Genomic DNA, 18,885 nt, shown 5'->3' on the forward strand with positions numbered 1-18,885 from the left:
CGAAGACTCCGTTTCAGCTCGAACTCTCGAAAAAGCCTATGCTCGTAGTTATTCACCTCTCTCCTTGAGAATTGAGACGATCATGATTGTGAAATGGCAAGAGAAATTCCATGCCCTGTAATTTCATGGTTTTAGACTTTAGAGCCATCGGATAGAATTCTGTTCATATATATTTTTTAATCAAGTAGTTGATTGATCCTGAAATACTGTTAACCTTATGAAAGGTGATAAAGATCCTATCCTTCAACTATCATATTGTTTTTTTTTGAATGTTTAGACTTGCTTACAATGTTGACCTTGGGAGGGGTTAAAAGGATCTCAGTGATGCAATTTAATTCTAATTTTTCAAAAAATGAATGCATGGATCCAGTCTAAACCTTATTTATGCTTTTCATGCCAATATGAGGTGGATGAAAGACCAATAATGGTTTGTTGTTTCACTCAGATTGCAATGATGATGTATGATGAATGTTGGCGAGTTCGGGCAAAGCTTTTGATAAATGCACCCTAAGACAAGGCAGTGGGATAAACCTTTTATAGGGTCTTTAAATACTTTCTCTGTCCACAAATTTAACAAGTTGACGAGTAAGATTCTTATTGGTCAACAAATTGGAAGGAATTAAATCATAAACCAGTGCCTTTGAAGGTACTGCGATTGAAAAATAGGATCAGATAATGAATGATCATGTTTTGTTCTTTTTATTAATGTTTGATACAGTTAAATGTCACTAAATTCGATCACTGTCTTTGAAAAGTTGAATTTCATGCTTATTTTGACTAATTTGTGGATAAAATGGCGACTCATTTCTATTACCATGCACCTATTTGTTGTACTGTAGATGGATGATTTTTTTTTTGGATAAGTAAGATTTATTATCCAAATAGCAAGAATTAAAAAAATAATAGAATCAAAACAGTTACATACAAAAAAGAATCAATAAGAATCAATGGTCTGTAATATTCCATTGATTACAGAGGTTAATATTCACAGTAAGCAGTCGATTAAAAGTCCTACTCTTTAAGTGAAGACTAACAATCTCTTTAATTGCCTTAAGTAAGTCTTCAACAGACCTTGAACGCCCTTGGAACAAACGTTGTTCTCTCTTCCCATAACAAGTACACTAAAGTGTTCAAAGCCAGCTTCATAACCAAGGAAAGCAAGGATTTTCCTTTCCAGTAAATACAAGCCTGAGACATGAAGTCATCCCAGGTGCAGGCAGTAAAGATCAAACCTGATAAAGAAGATGGACTCCCAAAGGGAAGCTGCAATAGGACAAGAAAGGAATAGGTGGTCTCTTGATTCAGGTCTGCAGAACAAAGAACACAAATGCGATCAACCTTGTAGGACTTTGATGCATGTATTCTTCATGGACGAATGTGAAAATCCGATGTATTTACAGCATTTTGTTCTGTGAGCAACTTGAAATACACCAGTTTCCTGTTCTGATAAGTTATATTCCAGATGTTCTACCTTGAATAATTGCAGCTCTTCGTGTCATTTGTTCATGATCAAAATTACGGGTGTAAATGAATAGAGCATTGATGAATTATTTATAAATCATATAACGTTCGTTTATTAAGTCAAATAAATGAGAATGAACAAAATTTATGTTCATTTAATAAACAAATGAATACGAATAAATGTTTTAAATATCGGTGAAGATAATGACTAAACTAAACATAAAATGAATTTTAGAGTTCAACTGTGAATTTTTTATATGTTTACAAACGTTAAATGAATATGTTCGTGAACGTTAAATGAATTGAACATGAACAATTCAAAAATAAAAATACAAACACAATAAATTTAAACAAAAACAAATAAACGTTAATAATTTTAAAATAACAATGAACATAAAAATAATTTTATTTATTTAAATTTGATTCATTTACCCCTTTTAAATTAATAAATGAACATACAAATATTTTATTCGTTTAAATTAGATTCATTTACCATCTTTGGTTGAAGTAGCGTTGTCGTCCGACTCGAGCAGAGCGGGTAGTGCTCCTAGGCTATTGTCTAAGTGGGAGAAAAACAAAATCGTATAGATGCATAATTTTGCTTAACGATGAGCGTCTAGGTCACTCGGAGAATGAAGGGAGTGGGGAAAGAGAGCTGTCGGGTGAGATTGATACTAGATGGCAGAGCCTACTCATGTGGACAGCGAGCTGGCATTCGAGTGCCATAATTGGAGCAATGAAATGTGTCGAGGTGTGGTTGGGCAGTGTGAGAACATCATTTAGTCGTTGCGAGCGGTTCAATGGGGGAATTTAAACAAAGGCGTGGTTTGTGTGCTTTGTAGAAAAGCCTCAACAACACGGGCCCGTCGAAGACCGGTCATCGACAAAGTTCATTTCTTTAATAATCCCAGTGTGCAGAGAGTCACCCATGGCGGCTAAACGGTGATGTTGAGCTGAAGCTAAAGCCTGAAGGCCAACGATGGTGAGAGGCGAGGTTGAGATCCAGAGAGAGAGGCGGCGAAGATGATGATGGTGTGTTGGGGAAGTTGGTTTAGCTTTGGAACCACGAAGGGATCGGGCGGCGCCGTCGTAAGCGCGTGCAGCTTCGTCCGGTGTGTCGAATGTACCCAACCAAACCCTTGTCTTCTTCCATGGATCGCGTATTTCGGCGGCGTATCTTCCCCATGGTCTCTCCCTTACTCCCCTGTAGTGTCCTCTTGAAGACGACATGAGAGGACCAAGCGAAAAGAAAAAACGAAGCTTTTGGCTATAGAATTATTTAGACAGAGAGAAGAGAGAAGCCTGAGATATTAGTAACCCTTTCCTCTAACCCCTCAATTCTCTTTCATAATTATATGGGTGTTTAACTGTTTTCTCCATTTCCTCACTAGTCCATATAACATATATAAAATTTAATGGAAAAATACACAAATAGTCCATCTACTATAGGATGGTGTTTTGTTGAATCATATATTGTAAGTTACAAAATGATTCATTGACTATAAAGTGTTGTTTTGTTGAGTCATTCGATAATTAAAAGTTATAAAATAGTTATTCGACTACTCATATATTTCAAACTTATCATTTTTCGTTAAAAAATTGACAATCGTTTGAGCTTGACGTTAACCTGTTCACCGAAATATGATAAAATCTGATCTTAGAATTATTTGAGTTGTATTTTGTGGATCGAGTCTCTGATTACATTATGTCGTCAAGCTAGAGCTTGAAAGCAACTAGTAGACATCATTTTAACATAAAAGGATGAGTTTGGAACATATAAATAGTTGAGTGATTATTTTATAAATTTTAATAGTTCGAAAACTCAACAAAGTAATGTCTTATAATCAAAGAATCATTTTATAATTTTTAATAGTCGATAGACTCAACAAAGTAACATCCTATAATCAGGAGACCACTTACGTACTTTAGCCAGAATTGAAAATATACTAATGACTAAGATGTTTATAGGATTTTTATTAAATATTTTTAATTAGTAAATTTGTAAGAAAACATTAGACATAAACGGGTGGCCATGAGTTATAAACAGAAAAAACAAGTGTATGGACACCAGGGTTGCATTTCTCTATATATACGCAACTTGTTGTATATAGATGGTGAATAGTTGTTCGTACCGGCATCCGGTTTGGGCCATACAAGATGGAGAGGACAAAACAAGTGTATGGACACCAGGGTTGCATTTCTCTATATATACGCAACTTGTTGTATATAGATGGTGAATAGTTGTTCGTACCGGCATCCGGTTTGGGCCATACAAGGATGGAGAGGACAAAGTCTCTTATTTTCCTTATATGGTTCATGTTGTTGAATGGCAATCTCTTATTTGAGGTGGATGCTTCGAAATCCAAAGCCAAAGCCAAAGCCAATTACAAGTACAAGCTGATCCACAGGCATTCACCTGAGCTAGGACACCATCCAAAATCTACCCTTGGACGCCCAATCAATGGAAGGGAACGCATAAAACAGCTGGTGCATAGTGACTATGTCAGATATCGAACCTTTCAACGGAGGCTAAAACGGCCAGGGCGGGAGACCTACGAGCACATGAACCCAAATCACGATTTGGTGGAGCTCGCAATGCGCTCGGCGGCGGATTTAGGGGCTGGCAATATTTCATTTCCAGAATCGGAACCCCACTAAAGAAGTTTTTGATGTTGGTGGATACAGGAAGCGATCTTACATGGATCCAATGCAGAAAAAATGTAGTAATTGCACCTTAGGTAAGAAGAAGAAGAAAGTGAGGTTTTATAATCCTAATGAATCACGTACCTATAGGCCGATCCCATGTTCCTCAAGCTATTGCAGTACCGAGCTCATGCCATTTAACTCATTGATAGATTGCCCTACGCCAGATTCTGCATGCAGGTATGATACTCAGTACGTAGATGGCCAAAGGGTGTGGGGAACCTTCGGCAACGACACCATTACAATCAAGATGAGAGGCAGCCAAAAGGTAAAACTTGAGAATATGACGATCGGGTGTTCCGAGTCGTTAATCTCACAAACATTCGAACTCGACGGTTTATTAGGATTAGGTTGCATCGTTCAGTCTTTCACTGGGCAAGCAGTAAAGAAGTCTGATAAGAAATTTTGCTACTGCTTGGTGGATCATTTGAGCCCAAGTAATTTGTCCAGCTACCTTGTCTTTGGTGACGGAGAGAATCAGCTCCCAATATGCAAGAGACGGAGTTGCTTCTCGGAGCATGGTATTGGAGCACACATTATCATGTAAATGTCAGCGGCATCTCACTCGACGGCAAAATGTGGATATCCATCAGATGTGTGGCTATACGATCCTCGTGGTAGACAAGGTGGGATGATTTAGACACAGGTACATCGTTAACAGCCCTCGCCGCACCGGCATACGATAAAGTCATGGAAGGCCTCTTACCTTCTATAGGCAAATTCAAGAAATTGAGGAGAGATTGGCCAGGTCAGACGCCGGGACATTGTTTCAATTCCACGGGGTTCAAGGAGACTATGGTGCCTAGATTAGCGATCCATTTCGCCGATGGAGCTAGTTCGAGCCACGGTGAAAAGTTATGTATCGACGAACAGATTTGAAGTGCCTTGGGTTTACCAAGTTTGATACGCATGCAGTTTCCATCATCGGTAATTTTACAACAAAACCATTATTGGGAGTTCGATATGTGGAATCAAAAGTTGAGATTTGCTCCTTCTAGCTGCGCATTTGATTGACCATCACGACCGTTCCCAATATGTATTGCATATTGAATCACTCTAATCGGAATTATAACTCCAATTTATGCTTATAAATATTATTTGACGGCTTAAACTTTCTTCTGTCAAATTCCAATCAAGTTTTTATGAGAGATTTTTTTTTAAATATTCATTTTCATATATCTTTAGATCAATCATAATAATTATTATTTACTATTTTATACATTAAACGACCAAAAGAAACCCACAAGGAAGCAAGAAAAAGGTGCGTAATTAAGATCGACAGAAGAGAGAGAGCATGCTCACAAACCATATAGTTTTACATCTAAAATTTACTTCTAGATGAGCATTGGAAAAGGCATTCCTATGTATGGGTTTCATGGTAAATTCGAGGGTGGGCCATAAGTTTAATAATTTGAACCTTCTCCATGATATTCCGATGAGATTTTCCGGCGTCGTTCATTGTGCCCGGCCAAACGCCTTCGACAACTCCTTTTTGTTTTGTCGAACTCCGATATTTTATGAAACCTGCACTATCATAGTCATCGTTTTAAAGATATCATTAATTTTGGGTTAATTTTGTTGGAAAAAAATTTCTTCAATAACATTTAGATCAATTTCTAATTCAAATCTCTAGACTATCGATTTTTTTTCTAACAAATCTTAAATATGAAAAAGTCGTATAAATGATTAATCACGCCTACAAAAAAAATATAAGTGACGTCTCCCTCGTAGAAGATCTCATATTTTAGTATATCGTGTTTAAAAAAAATAAAATTCATTTTTAATATTTATTTAAATGATCATTTTGATCATATAATTGATGACGTAATATATGTCATTTCATCACTTTGGTGACATAACATATATACACATAAAAATGTCACGTCGATAATATATATTAACCGTTGATCAACTAATAATTTCCATTCGATTGAGACTATTTTAACCAAAAATTTAAATGTTTAAAAAATTTAAACATCTAAAAAATTAAAAGTTAAAATAATTATTTATACAATCAATAAAGACTAATTTTATCATTGTTCCAAAAAATTAATAATCTTCCTTGATAGACGGCACGTGATTTGCATCAATACATTCAATCCAAGTCAACTTTTTTATGGTACCCTCAAGTCAACATTTTTGAACAATGGTGTAGAGTGTGTGGTTCAATTACAAATTTAGGAGAAGAAAAATTGTTGAGAGGGATAGAGAATATGGATGGATTAGGGTACGATTGTCTTTTTAAAAAAGTTTAAAATTTTATATAAAATTTTAAACTTTTAGTGTTAATTTAATTTCGTAATTTCCTTAAATTTTTACTATAAAATTGTAAGTTTGTATATTCTGATAAAAGAATAATGTATCAATCCATATCTGTTTTGTTTCAAGTACATCTTTTTCGCATAATACTGAAAAGTTTAGGGTTTATAGAAAACTCAAACCTGCTACATTGTTGGCAAAAGCGTTGATGGATCCCAGCAATTCGAACCACGGGAGCCTTGGCATGGAACTCGCACACCTTATGTCGTCGATGGTACGGCTTCGCGTCTGTCATGTCGGCGGTGCAGTCTTGGACCTGGCAGCCGGATAGGGTTGACCCACCGGAGTATCCTCTCTTGCCTCTCTTCTTCTTTTCGTCTTCTCCTGTGGTGCTATCTTCTTCTTCATCCGCCATTAGCCTCCTCTTGCCTTCGGCTTTGGTCGTTGCCATTTCTGGGCTTTGCTTCAAAGGAGAAAGCAGAGATGGATTGTATTTATAGGAAGACACAACAATGGAGAAGAATAAGAAAAAGGACTCGCTTGAGAGATAAGGAAGGTTAAAGAGAGAAGAGGAGAAAATCATGTATGAGGACCATAAAGTTCCATTACTGTCCCTGTCACCATTAGCTCAACAGTTGGAAAAAAGGTAGAAATGCTCTATGGAATTAAGTTAGCTCACAAGTCACAAGGGCAAAAATCATAGCTGTACATATCACGGTTGAGTCGAATTCATAAAATTTAAAGTTTGAATCTTAATAATGAAAAAAATAGAAATAAAAAAGGTTAGTATTATTCAATCAAACAATCACGGTACGATTATTTGTAGTTATTAACGAGATGAAACGAGTTTTCCTTAATATTATTGATCAAACAATCATAATTATATTCAATTTAATTAATAATAAATTTATATATTAATTAAATCTTTAAAATAATATCATATTATCACTATAACACTTAGAGACAACAACTAATAGTATTAATATTATTAAAATAAAAAATAATTAATATGTACTTGGATTATTAAGAAATAATAGAGATAGTCGATCAACATATTAAATATTAGTTAAATAAAAAAATAATGGAGATATCCATGATTTACACTAACCCCTTCTTTTAATTTCCTTCAAATTTTCTAAGGCAGCTGTTTTGGGGGCCAATCAGATAGCAATAAATTCATCACGTTTAAAAAAAAACAATTAAAGAGAGAGAAAAAAGAAAGGTAATGACAGATTCGTCCATATCAAGCTTTGTTGCGCTTTGACTTGGTCTCTTTTGTATCATTGATAATAATGTAAAATTAGATGAACTTTTATACAATTTCGTATATTTTTTTATTTAGAATTATTTTAGTTATTAACAATATACATATCTCACAAATTATTGATATCATTTACCTGAAATAGGGACAGTTTGCAGGCAAACATGTAACGTAGTGTGATTGAAGGCGAAAGGGTTAAAACCCCTTTGGAAATGGTCCTTTGTTAGCTTCAAGACGAACCCCCCCCCCCCCTCAAGTATCATCATATAGAAGTTTTCTCTCTCGATCCCTTTGTTTTCTGAAATTGGTGTTTAGCCAGCCAACGGGGTTGCAGATAAGTGGGAAGGTAGCTAAAAGCCCCGGTCTGCTATTATTTCCACGGTCGAGAAAACTGACCACCTCGTCTCGTACATTATCGTGTAGATTGGTCCCCATTGCTAATTTGTACGAGGTCATGGTCAGAGCAGTGGTTCCGTCAATTCAATTGGAGGAAACCATGCGGCAGTTTGGTTCACGTTGCTGTCAGGCTTCTGTACTAAGGGACCCCTCCACCATTCATTAGAGATGGTTGGTTTGCTATTAGTGTTGTTATACCTCTTTAATATCCTTCACTTTGTACATTAAGAATAACTTGGGACCTCTTATAATAAAATACAATAATTCAACTCACACAAAGTTGAAATAAAGTAAACATAAACATCCTTTTAATTTTAGTTTTTTTTATTATTACCCCTAATAAACATGAACATCAACCATTAGACCAACATCAAATCATGATTATTGTATAGTACAAACATTTAGCCAAAAAAAAAAAAAACAAGATCAAACTCATTTCAATACTTCCTCTGATCACCTTCTCTCTCAACACGCGTCCTCAAATCCACAACATCTTCATCCATCTTCTCCTCCTCGTTCTTCCCGACCATCGTCTCCTTTATCTTTGACCCGTCCCCCTAGTCGCGTCCCTCTCTTGGGCCGTCTGCTTCGCCTTCTCGGCCACGGAACCAGCGATCTCCTCGGTCTTCTCCATCACACCCTGTGCTCCCTCCTTAGATTTCTCCTTCCATTCGTAGCTTCGCCTTCTCGGCCACGGAACCAGCGATCTCCTCTTCTCCATCACACCCTGTGCTCCCTCCTTAGATTTCTCCTTCCATTCGTACGCAGTTTGCGAAGCCTTCTCGGTGCCTTCTTTGGCCTTATCTTTCGCGCTTTGGGCAGTCTCCTTTGTATCCTTCGCATACTCTCTAGCTTTCTGTCTCGTTTTCTCGTTGGCGCTTCGGGCAGTCTCCGCCGTCCTGTCCGTCATTTCTTTCGCTTTATCCGCCGCCTTCCCGGCTGTTTCTTTGTTTTCTCCTTGGCGTCGTGTGCGTAATCTTTCGCCCTTTCCATGGCTTCATCGGTGGCGTCCTCATCGGACGAGGTATCCCCCTGTAGGCAAACTCAGCTTCGGGTTCGTATTTCATATGCATCTCTTCCCTGAAAATCAAAATGAAAACGGTATAATTTCAGTTTTACTCCCTCTTAAAATTTATTAACTCAAACCAATCCTTCACCTCAGGGCGTTTGGAGGCGGTGGTGGTGAAGCAGATTCGTGAGACTTTGGCAGAGGATCGAAGAGAAAGGGTTTTAGGGAACGATTTGGAAAGCTGGAACATGCCAGTCTTAGCAATCAACGAGGCAGCCATTGTTGATCTTTAAGTTTCTCCTTGCGAACGGTTCTTCTTTGAGTATATGCTTTTATCTCTTCCTTCTTTCTTCTTCTTCTTTTACATAAATCTTAGCCATGCAAATACCAACTATATGGAGGCGAAGCAGGAAGGTGGCAGCGTATTGAGTGACAGGTTTCAGCATCAATGCCACGTGTTGGACGCGTGTAAAGTGTAATGTTCTAGGGTTCTGGAAGGTTCAACAATCAACATGTTGCTTTTCTCTTCCCTATGTTATTTGGTAAAAAAATAAAACTCGTAAGAAAACTAGTTTGGTATTTTCTTAATAAATTTATGCCGTATTCTTTTTGCTTTAATAAACGGTAGAAATATAGGCAAAGGATTTTAGACGTTTAAGCTAAAAAAATAGGAGAGTAAGATGTTTACTTCAAAATGATTAAGTGTTGAATAATTCAAATGTTGAATGATTCAGATGTTCTGTATGAATTAATTCTGAATGTGACATGCTGTTTGATAATGACTCTAAATAATTCAGAATTTTAGAATGTACTTCTGTACTGAATCATTTAGTACTGTTTTGTTGAATCAATCAACACTGAATCATTCAGAGGTGCGAAACAAACGCGCTGAATGCTAAACGCCGTTCAGCATTCAACGCTGAATAGTTCCATTAAAAGACAAACAAACAGCCCCTAAATGAATAGCCTTTTATCGCATAAAATTATCTTCAGGTTCATTTGTTTACTTTTAAAAGTATTTATGTATTATTGTATTTATTTATTTTTAAAGTATTTGTGTTCGGTTAGTTTAGTGTTCATGAAGATATCGTTTAACCTTCGTGAACATATTTATTTATATGTTTAAACATATTTATATATATGTCACATATTTATTAATATTCGTGAATATATCATTAACGTTCACAAACTTGTTGGTTATACATTCTCTTTTTATCCTTTTATTGTTAGTTAAGAAAAATAATGAAATTACGCCACTAGTCTTTTAATCTCCTTAAATTGTATATTTTAAAATTCAAATTTTATCTTGTGTACAATTTAATCCTTACATTCACTAGTATGAAAAATACAAAAAAATAAAATAAAAGGAAACGGAGAGTGGTTAAATGAACTAATAAACAAGTCGATAAATGAGTTTTCAAATGAGTTTGTTTATGAACATAAATAAATCGAACACATCTCTATATGTGTCTATTAGTATATTAATGAATGTTGGGATTTGCAGAAGCTCGAATTGACAATCGAAAAGTGCAAGAGGGATGAATTGGCAAAAATTGTTTAGGGAGTAAGCAGAGTAGAAAGATAGAGAAATTTAGCACAAAGATTTATAGTGGTTCGACTTCTCAAATAAGTCTACCTCCACTACCTAAGCTTATACTTAGGATTTTCTAATAAATTCACTAATTTGTTCTTTCTTTTTAAAGGATCAAAAGATAATCTTTACACTCTCTAACTTTTCAAAGGCTCAGCTAGAACTAAACCCCTTTTACAAAAGGAAAAACAAGAAAATCCTTACGAGGTATGCGTTTACAAATTTAAGCTCACTAAAACACAATATTTACAAGAGAATAGAAAAATAAGAATGGAAAATTCTTCTCTTGTGTTTGATTGCTTGGATAGGTGTTCTAACACTTCTTCAATTTTTGTATAAAATAAAACTGCCTAGAACAGAGGGTATCGATACTCTTAAAGGGAGTATCGGTACTACCTTGTTTATATTTAAATCAACTAATGTATAGTCGTTGGGGCCTGATGGTATTGATACTATACTTATGGGTATCAATACTACTATGTAAAGTAATATCGATACCCCTTTGGGTACCGGTACTAGTTTGCATGTTATACATAGCACAAGCATCGTTTAGCATTTAGCACAAGCACAATAATGTAGGCTTAACTGTCCTACATTAATTGTGGCTGGCAAAGATTGATCTTCAAGTTAAGCCACCTGTGGGGTGAAGTAAACCAGAGTTTAAAAAGAATATCATTGAGAAGTAAGGCATCTTCTTAGGAATAACAAGGAGGAATATTAACAGAATCCCCAGGGCAGAACCAATACGAATAATGCAATATCGATGAAATACGCAATGATGAGCTCTATATAGATCTCGGTTCCTTCAAAATATTTGAATCTACCAGTACATGAAAATGAGGTTCTGGGTTCACCTCCCATGGTGTTCATGCTTCTGCTTCACCAAGAGCAAGAAGAGCAACAACACACAAGGTTAAGGAAGCAAATGGTGATTCCTAGGGGGAAGAAGGATGTTTTTACAATGATTTGTTCATTTCCTATTCATCCTTTTTTTGTCATTTCACTCACAAAGATGTCCGTGACAGGCACTATAGGTCCTGATTTGAACACGGGGTACCTTGAGGATGCTCGTGATATTCGAAGATGACAATTTCGATTTGTGGTAACGACACAAACCATTGCATGAATTAGTAACAAATTTCATCAACGATGTAAAGTTTAACGAAATGAAAAATATTCATTTACTTGATTGGTTCTTATTGATTATCAATAATGATCATTGGTAGCTATTGTCAGTTCAATCTACAGCTATTACAAACCAAGGTTCTGGCTCCTTTCATTTAATCTACTTTCACTCGTTCCAAAACAAAACAAAACAAAACAAATTTCATTGGTTTGTAATTTGGCTCTGGGCAGTATCTTGCTAAATTTCATTCATTCACGCACATGATTTTGGATAGGAAAAAAGGGTTTCTCTGAAATACTACAACACAGGATCACAAATTTAGAACAACTAAAAGAAAATTGTTGTTGAATATGAAGCTTAGCTTAAGCTCTGGTCTTTTGAGACAATTAACATCATCTTGATTGTATTTATCCATAAATACCAGAATCTGGAAAACGAAATCACCCATAAGCCGTAGCAACAACAATGGAAACATCAGGAAAACTGCAACAATCCAACATGACATGCAATCGAACGATTAAAGCATCCACTGAAGTCTAAATCTCCACAGACGAAATGAATTTAAAAGGATTGGAGTCTAATAAAAGGTTTGTACCATTAAGCTTGTGCCTCAATCTCTTTATCCTCAACATCATTTGTAGTGCCATTTGCTTCCCCACCTTCAGCATCCTCAGTTGGTGGATGAACCTGTCCTCTTCTGGCAATGGTCTTCCACATAATCTCGAAAGCATCAGCTGGAACCTCATAAATCCTCACTTGAGGCTTGGAAGGATCCTTACAAGCACATATTACCCTCATTTAACTTCATACACAAGCGACAATAGACTTCACAATCCCCACATATTCGCAGTATTGAGATTAATTTGAGCAGCAAAATCCCTCGGTTTGTAACCTACAAGACCCGTTAAGTGCATTCAAAGTAAAGGAAAGACTTTGGTTATTAACATCAACAACACTCTGAACCTCACACCGTGCAACTAAATGCATATCATTATCAAGCTTCCACCTTCTATACCTATAAGCAACAGAAGCCACTTCGTCGCCTTCATTGGCAAACGGATTCGGCTCATCAAAACTAACCTATTACCATCCCTAACCAAAACCTGCTGTGAAAAATTCGATTTATATAGGCAGCTTCAACGCTCAAGGAATAAGCGAGTTAAATATCTTTAGCTTCAGGTAATGGCTCCTGAGATGTCTCGTGGACAGACAACAAATCCAATTGCGACCCATCTTCTTATCGAAAAATAATTTGTTCAAACACGTGAATAACAATATCCCAGAATAAACTGACCTGGGTGCACACATTAAGGTAGCCAGAATCGTGTCCGTAGCAAAAACCGTAGCTTTACTCATTAGCAACCTTCGTATAACCGGGTCGTCAGTAGTAGGTGACTTTAAAGAAGTTTCGGTTCTTGAACCTTTCGAGTCTCCGTTCGTTCTTCGGCGGTGATTCGATCAAAGGACCGATCGTACTCCAAGCGCCGCAGATGAGTAATCTTCCGGTTCAGGGACGGAAAAGGATAATTTGGAGAACGTTGAAAAAGGGATTTGGTCCAGCATGTTCCACTCCGGTTGGATGTCCACGGAGGACTTGGAAAACCGCGGTCGTTGCTGGTTCTGATTGGACTGTTGAGATTATAAAGCCGGTCACGGCGAGCACGTTCTTTCTCGGCCTCTCTTGCGAGCCTCGACCTCTTCATCTCGTCGTTGAGGGAGTTGGGGTCTGTTTTGATTGAACCGCCACTTAGGACCAAACTTAGGCCGCGGCGGAGGCTTGGCATCTACTAAACGGAAGGAGGAATCGTCTTCGGGGTTTGCCAAAGGGAAAGCATCGACGTCGAGGGGAGAAATCGAACGGCGAGAGTCGGAAGGATTGCCGGGGCCGTGTCTAGACGAAGGGCGATTGGATGGGTTGGCGGCCGAGGAAGGGAAATTGCGGTGAAGTCAGCGATTCGGCCCAGCTTCTCCGAGCGAGAGAAGGAAGCGAAGGGAACGTGGAGAGGGAGAGTGGTATGGCTGAAACGGTGGAGTCAGTTGATTCCGGTGGACCCATCCGTCGGGGTTAAACGGAACGCCGCCGACTTCGAAAATTCCTCCATGGTTGATTGAACTCTCTAGATTTTTACTGCAGCAGTGTAAAAAACGTGTAGTCAAGTAAGGTTTTGCGGGAAGAGGAACACAGAAAACCTAGAGAATTATAGCATCTTCAATGGTTGGAAAATTTTGGACCTTCAAAGATTTTTCAGTAGCCCGGAATCACATCATGTATTACTATTGGGCTATTGAGACATTTACTATTAAAACTGGGCTTCTCATGTATTACTAAAATGGACTAATACCAATTCCACTCCTCTCTACTTTATCAAAATTTTAAAACTAGTTTATCTACTCTAATTTATCATAATTGAATCTTTATGTTTTAATAAAATTGAAAATTTAGTTTATATGTTAATAGACACGTGAGCTTGAAATTTTAACTGTTATTATTATTTTTTAAATTGTTGAATATTGATTCCTTAGTAATTAACGAAAGGTTTGAATATTGATTCCTTAGTAATTTAACGAAAAGGTTCGAGCTTTTGAATCCGATGAAGGACCCCTTTCTTATGACATTGGCAAGTCAGACTCGGTACCGAATTCAGGGTTCAGTCTTGATTAAACCCCTTTCTTTTGAATCCAATTGCTCCAACACCTTTACTATCTGCCAAAACTCGGGCCTCTTGTCTGCATGCAAAGACCAACATTGTTCCTTAAGGCTCGCCTGGGTGGGGACAGTCTCCCGGACTAATGATCTCAAATTCTGGGAAAAAAGGGTTCCGATATCAGAATTTCGGATATAAAAGCTTCTCGGCTGAGATTAACATAAGCATAGATCATACATATAGACTGGAGAAATACAATACTTCATGCATACGATGCATTTTTGGATGATAGCTTACTATTAAAGCTCAAGCGGCTGCATGTGACCGGGAAACTAGACTGCCGAGGATCGGCAAGATGACCAAGCAGTCTACCATCACCTGGATTTAGAACATGAGATTTAGAAATATACCTTGTTCGAAACTGCAAAAGCTGCTTGTATAGGATTCATATCTTCGTACGGGATTGTTCCGGTGACCATTTCCCATAAGATTAATCCAAAGCTGTAAACATCGACCTTTCGTCCATACGGTTTTCGTTTGATCAGATCAGGCCAACGATAAGTCCCCGGGTCATCCGCCAGCAGATCATAATGTGCCTCCTCACATGCTATACCGAAATCAGCAATTTTCAGGTGAAATTCCTCGTCGACAAGGATGTTTTCCGGCTTAAGATCACGATGAATGACTCCTTGAGAATGAATGTATTCCATCCCAAGAGCAAGTTCAAGAGCAATAGCAATTACTTTTTTGCAATGGAAGAGATTTGTGATCAAGCTTGTGCAAGTATGTCCTTAATGAACCCTCTGATAAATATTCGGTTACGACACAATAAACTGGAGGCTTTCTGCATGCTGCTACAAACTAGTTATCGGATCAAAACATAAAGTGAGAACCGAAATCATAACACAAATACTCATTTCAATGATCACAGACGTTTTAGAGGGTTGATTCGTTCGGTTGATACTATTGTTAGCAGAATCAAAGAGACTGTGAGAATTAAATTGTATAGATGCTACATGAATAGATTTGATGATGTAAATAGGCAATTGTGTATAGAATGGGGATTGATTTAATTGTCTAGGGGAATATGTTTTGTAGCAGCTAGCCTGCTTTCTTTTTTGGATGAATAAAATCTTTACTTATCCAAAAAAAAAAGAATATGACAATGAAATTCAATTACCTTAATAACGTTCCTATGGTAGAGCCGGGACAACAGAGTAACCTCTCTGTTGAACTGTTTCTCTAATCTAACATCCAAGTCACCGTCTTCGGCATCATCGGGTACCCTAATGATCTTAAATGCGACAGCTTCCTCTTCTATATCCACGATAAAGCCGGCTATGAGCACCGTGTGCGAAACTAAGCCCGAGAAACAGCTGGGAAAGATCAACAATGGGAAAAAGCAAGGTGAAAATGAGCTAAAATATTACTCAAATGAAGATCTACGTATGTATATGAATATTACTAATGAAGTTCATTTATGAGAGAAAACTATAATGCCCTGTGGTGGTGGTGCGTAGGTCATTTGAGCAGCCATGGGTGGATGATTCATCTCAACTCACAGATTTGGGGAGGATGGATGAGATTCATGCAGGTCAATCACTATTACTGACAATCTCCAATGTGCTTAGGAGGAAGTCTTCAGATTTTCAGGGTTTATCACTGCAAGATGTTTGATAAATCAGGTGTATTTAAATAGGAAACAAGTATTCTTTAGACTCCATGATATCTCATTCATTAATGAACTAATTACCCCTTTTTTTCACTTGCTAATGGCTAATTGAATCTTATTTTAAATTTTATTGATGAGACGATGATTCATCTCAACTCACTAGGACCCTCAAGTTAGGCACTTCTATAGCGCCGGCATCGGATCTTTTTCAAGCAGCGGTACTCGGGATACATCCGAATCTCCGCATTTAAACTCAACTTGCAAGCACTAACACAACTTGAAAGGAGGTGATTCAGATGCATTGGATCGATTCTTTCAGCACTCCAAATAGACAAGGAATGCAGATACTTACCATGAACTATAGGTGGATTCTTATCCAACACTTCCCTGTTAAAATTTTCGATCTCAAAGCGTCCATGAATCTCCAACACTCCGATGTTTTTCATGTTGATAAGATTTTGTATGTAACAATTCTCAGTGTTGAAGTTCGCAAGCGTTTGCAGGTTTCTTAAAGTACCCAATTTCAACTTCGTTTCGACTCTACGTTCTCAAGGGAGATACAAATGTACTAATAAATCCATCTTAAATAAAACATTAGGTACCTGAACTGACCAAACAACTCTTAAATCCAAGGTTTGCAGGCACCTTAAGTTGCCTAGAGACGATGGCAGCTTCGAGTTCAAGATGACAAGACCTCTTAGACTTAAGAACCTTAAAAGGATGAGATTACCCATATCACTTGGTGACTTGCATCCTCCTCCAGTGTTGATTATCCCCTCACAATTTAGAACCCTCAGCAATTTGAAATGGTTTTCAAGGTAATTCAGCATTGTCCAGCGCACGTATTTGCCAAATACCTCCTTCGGGTGGAACTCGTTAAAGAATGAAAGCGATCGAAGATTCAGACTGTTAATGTGTTGTATCTGAAAAGCTTCGTGTGTAGAAACTCTACGAGCCTTTTGAATCATCGACAATGAGCACGCATTGGATTGATCGATGATGAAGACCAAGCTTTCTTGTTTCGCCTTTGACAAGCAAATATCTCTCATTAGATCATGCAACTGAAAAGTTTTGATCTTGAAGGTTGCGACATCTCGTTCTCGTACTTGAATCATACACCTTTCTTGCGTCATCCGCCATAGGAAAGGCAGGTTTTAAGCTGTCCCAAGCTTCGGTTATCCATATATCATCAAGAATCACCAAGCATATATCTCTTCTCCTTCAACAAGTTTTGTGCATCACTAAGATGACTAATCCTTTCGTTTGAAGAAGTTAAGCCGACCAAAATGTCTTCCCATACTTTGTTTCTTTGGCATTGTTGAGAAACATAGACCCAATCCATTTGTTCAAGCCGAGCTCGAACACGGTCATGATGGTAAACAATTTTAGCCAGTGTGGTCTTTCCCAAACCACCCATCCCACAGATGGATACAAGTTTATAATTAGGGGTTTGATCATTGAGAAGAACAGAGACCAGCTTTTCAATTTTATCCTTCAATCCAATGATGTTATCCTCGATGATGTGAGGATAAGAGCGCCTTAGTTCACGCCTTGTTTGAGAACAAGTTGATGATTCTTCTCCTTCCCTTAACTCTTTCACGCCATACATCTGCAACTGTCGAGTCGAGTCAGTGATTCTGGTTTTGATTTTCTGTATCTTCCACTTGGTTTTGCAAAGTTCCCATCCCTCGTTCAGGATGGAAGCTGATCTTTTGACTGTGTTTGAAAAACCACCTTTTCTTCTCGACCCGACCTTCAGGGCGAAACCTTCGATGACATCCTCGGCATCGTAAGCAAGTTCTCTGATTTCGGATATCCAAAGGCGTATCCTTTCGCTCTCGCCCTGTCTTGAATCTGCATCTTTCAAGAAGCTTTGCATCCATTTCAGCTCCTTTTGCAAACTGTCAACTTGATCCTCCATGCCCCATAAGGATATTGCTTCTTTAGTTATCAGCCCTCCGATCGTCGTGACGGCGAAATACAGGGCGGGCCAAGCCATTTCATTCCTTCTTGTTGCGGTGTCGAATGGTTGTAACAATTTTGAAGAAACTTCAAAGAAATGCAAATAACCAACTGATGGAATGGTGATTAATCTAATCATTTGACTTGCCTTTTTTAAAATGGGTTTTGGTGCTCCATTATGTGTTTTGACTTCTCATTAATAATGCATTCCACCCAACACCTATTTTCCATTATATGCTCCATCTTTCACATAACATTAGGTACCTGAGCCCACTGCTCAACTATTACATCTAAATTCTGCAAGAACCTTAAGTTGCCTAGAACATCTACGAGTGGTCAGATACTCCAGGAGCTAAAAATTTCACCCAAGTTTGAGGAAAAGCATTGTACCGATGGACATTACTTATAACCCTATCTAACTTTCCAACCAATGGTGTCCCCTCCTTATGATTAGACCAGGTCAAAGCTAATCCAGAATAAGGATAGTTCAGCAAATCATTGTCAATGCACCTTTGAAAATCCTTCATGTCAAAAGCAACTATTTGATCACGAGGAAAGTCATACTTTTCATGAGGATTTGTTGCGTTTAGGGATGGTTAGGAGTCGGTTTAAGTTTTTTGTCCATCCAAATCCGATTTGAAAATTAAATACTTTCACTCGATCTAGGTTTAAGAGGACTACATTCGATATGAAAATGACCCAACTTTTGAGGTTAAAATATCCACAAGACCTAACCTCTCTCTCTCTCTATATATATATTCATGTTTTATTTCTTTTATTTTTTGAGATTTACATATGAA

The 18,885-nt window shown here is 37.6% G+C and overlaps 2 protein-coding genes and 3 pseudogenes across 2 annotated transcripts; all 5 read right to left on the minus strand.

Annotated features, from left to right (window-relative positions):
• Window positions 1–2,286: 2,286 nt before the first annotated feature.
• Window positions 2,287–2,754, minus strand: LOC120206044 (ethylene-responsive transcription factor 12-like). Its single transcript, XM_039205788.1, has one exon. The coding sequence runs from the start codon at window positions 2,689–2,691 to the stop codon at window positions 2,311–2,313; it is 381 nt and encodes a 126-aa protein (XP_039061719.1). The 5' UTR covers window positions 2,692–2,754; the 3' UTR covers window positions 2,287–2,310.
• Window positions 2,755–5,413: 2,659 nt separating this feature from the next.
• On the minus strand, window positions 5,414–7,072 carry LOC120206041 (squamosa promoter-binding protein 1-like). The gene is made up of 2 exons (XM_039205786.1): window positions 6,606–7,072; window positions 5,414–5,688 (listed from the first exon to the last, which is right to left on the minus strand). The coding sequence occupies exons 1-2, from the start codon at window positions 7,004–7,006 to the stop codon at window positions 5,568–5,570; spliced, it is 522 nt and encodes a 173-aa protein (XP_039061717.1). The 5' UTR covers window positions 7,007–7,072; the 3' UTR covers window positions 5,414–5,567.
• A 1,446-nt stretch (window positions 7,073–8,518) lies between these two features.
• LOC120206045 lies at window positions 8,519–9,439 on the minus strand (annotated as a pseudogene).
• Window positions 9,440–12,603: 3,164 nt separating this feature from the next.
• Window positions 12,604–14,125, minus strand: LOC120205877 (annotated as a pseudogene).
• A 288-nt stretch (window positions 14,126–14,413) lies between these two features.
• LOC120205878 lies at window positions 14,414–17,256 on the minus strand (annotated as a pseudogene).
• Window positions 17,257–18,885: the final 1,629 nt, after the last annotated feature.

This window comes from Hibiscus syriacus, unplaced genomic scaffold (genome assembly GCF_006381635.1).
Source record: "Hibiscus syriacus cultivar Baekdansim isolate YM2019G1 unplaced genomic scaffold, ASM638163v2 tig00013285_pilon, whole genome shotgun sequence".
Classification (NCBI taxonomy): Eukaryota; Viridiplantae; Streptophyta; class Magnoliopsida; order Malvales; family Malvaceae; genus Hibiscus; species Hibiscus syriacus.

Coding starts and splice junctions, on each gene's coding strand:
- LOC120206044 (XM_039205788.1), bottom strand. CDS start 2,691: ATGTCGTCTTCAAGAGGACACTACAGGGGAGTAAGGGAGAGACCATGG.
- LOC120206041 (XM_039205786.1), bottom strand. CDS start 7,006: ATGATTTTCTCCTCTTCTCTCTTTAACCTTCCTTATCTCTCAAGCGAG. Junction 5,689..6,605: donor TTTTGCCAACAATGTAGCAG/GTTTGAGTTTTC, acceptor ATGATAGTGCAG/GTTTCATAAAATATCGGAGT.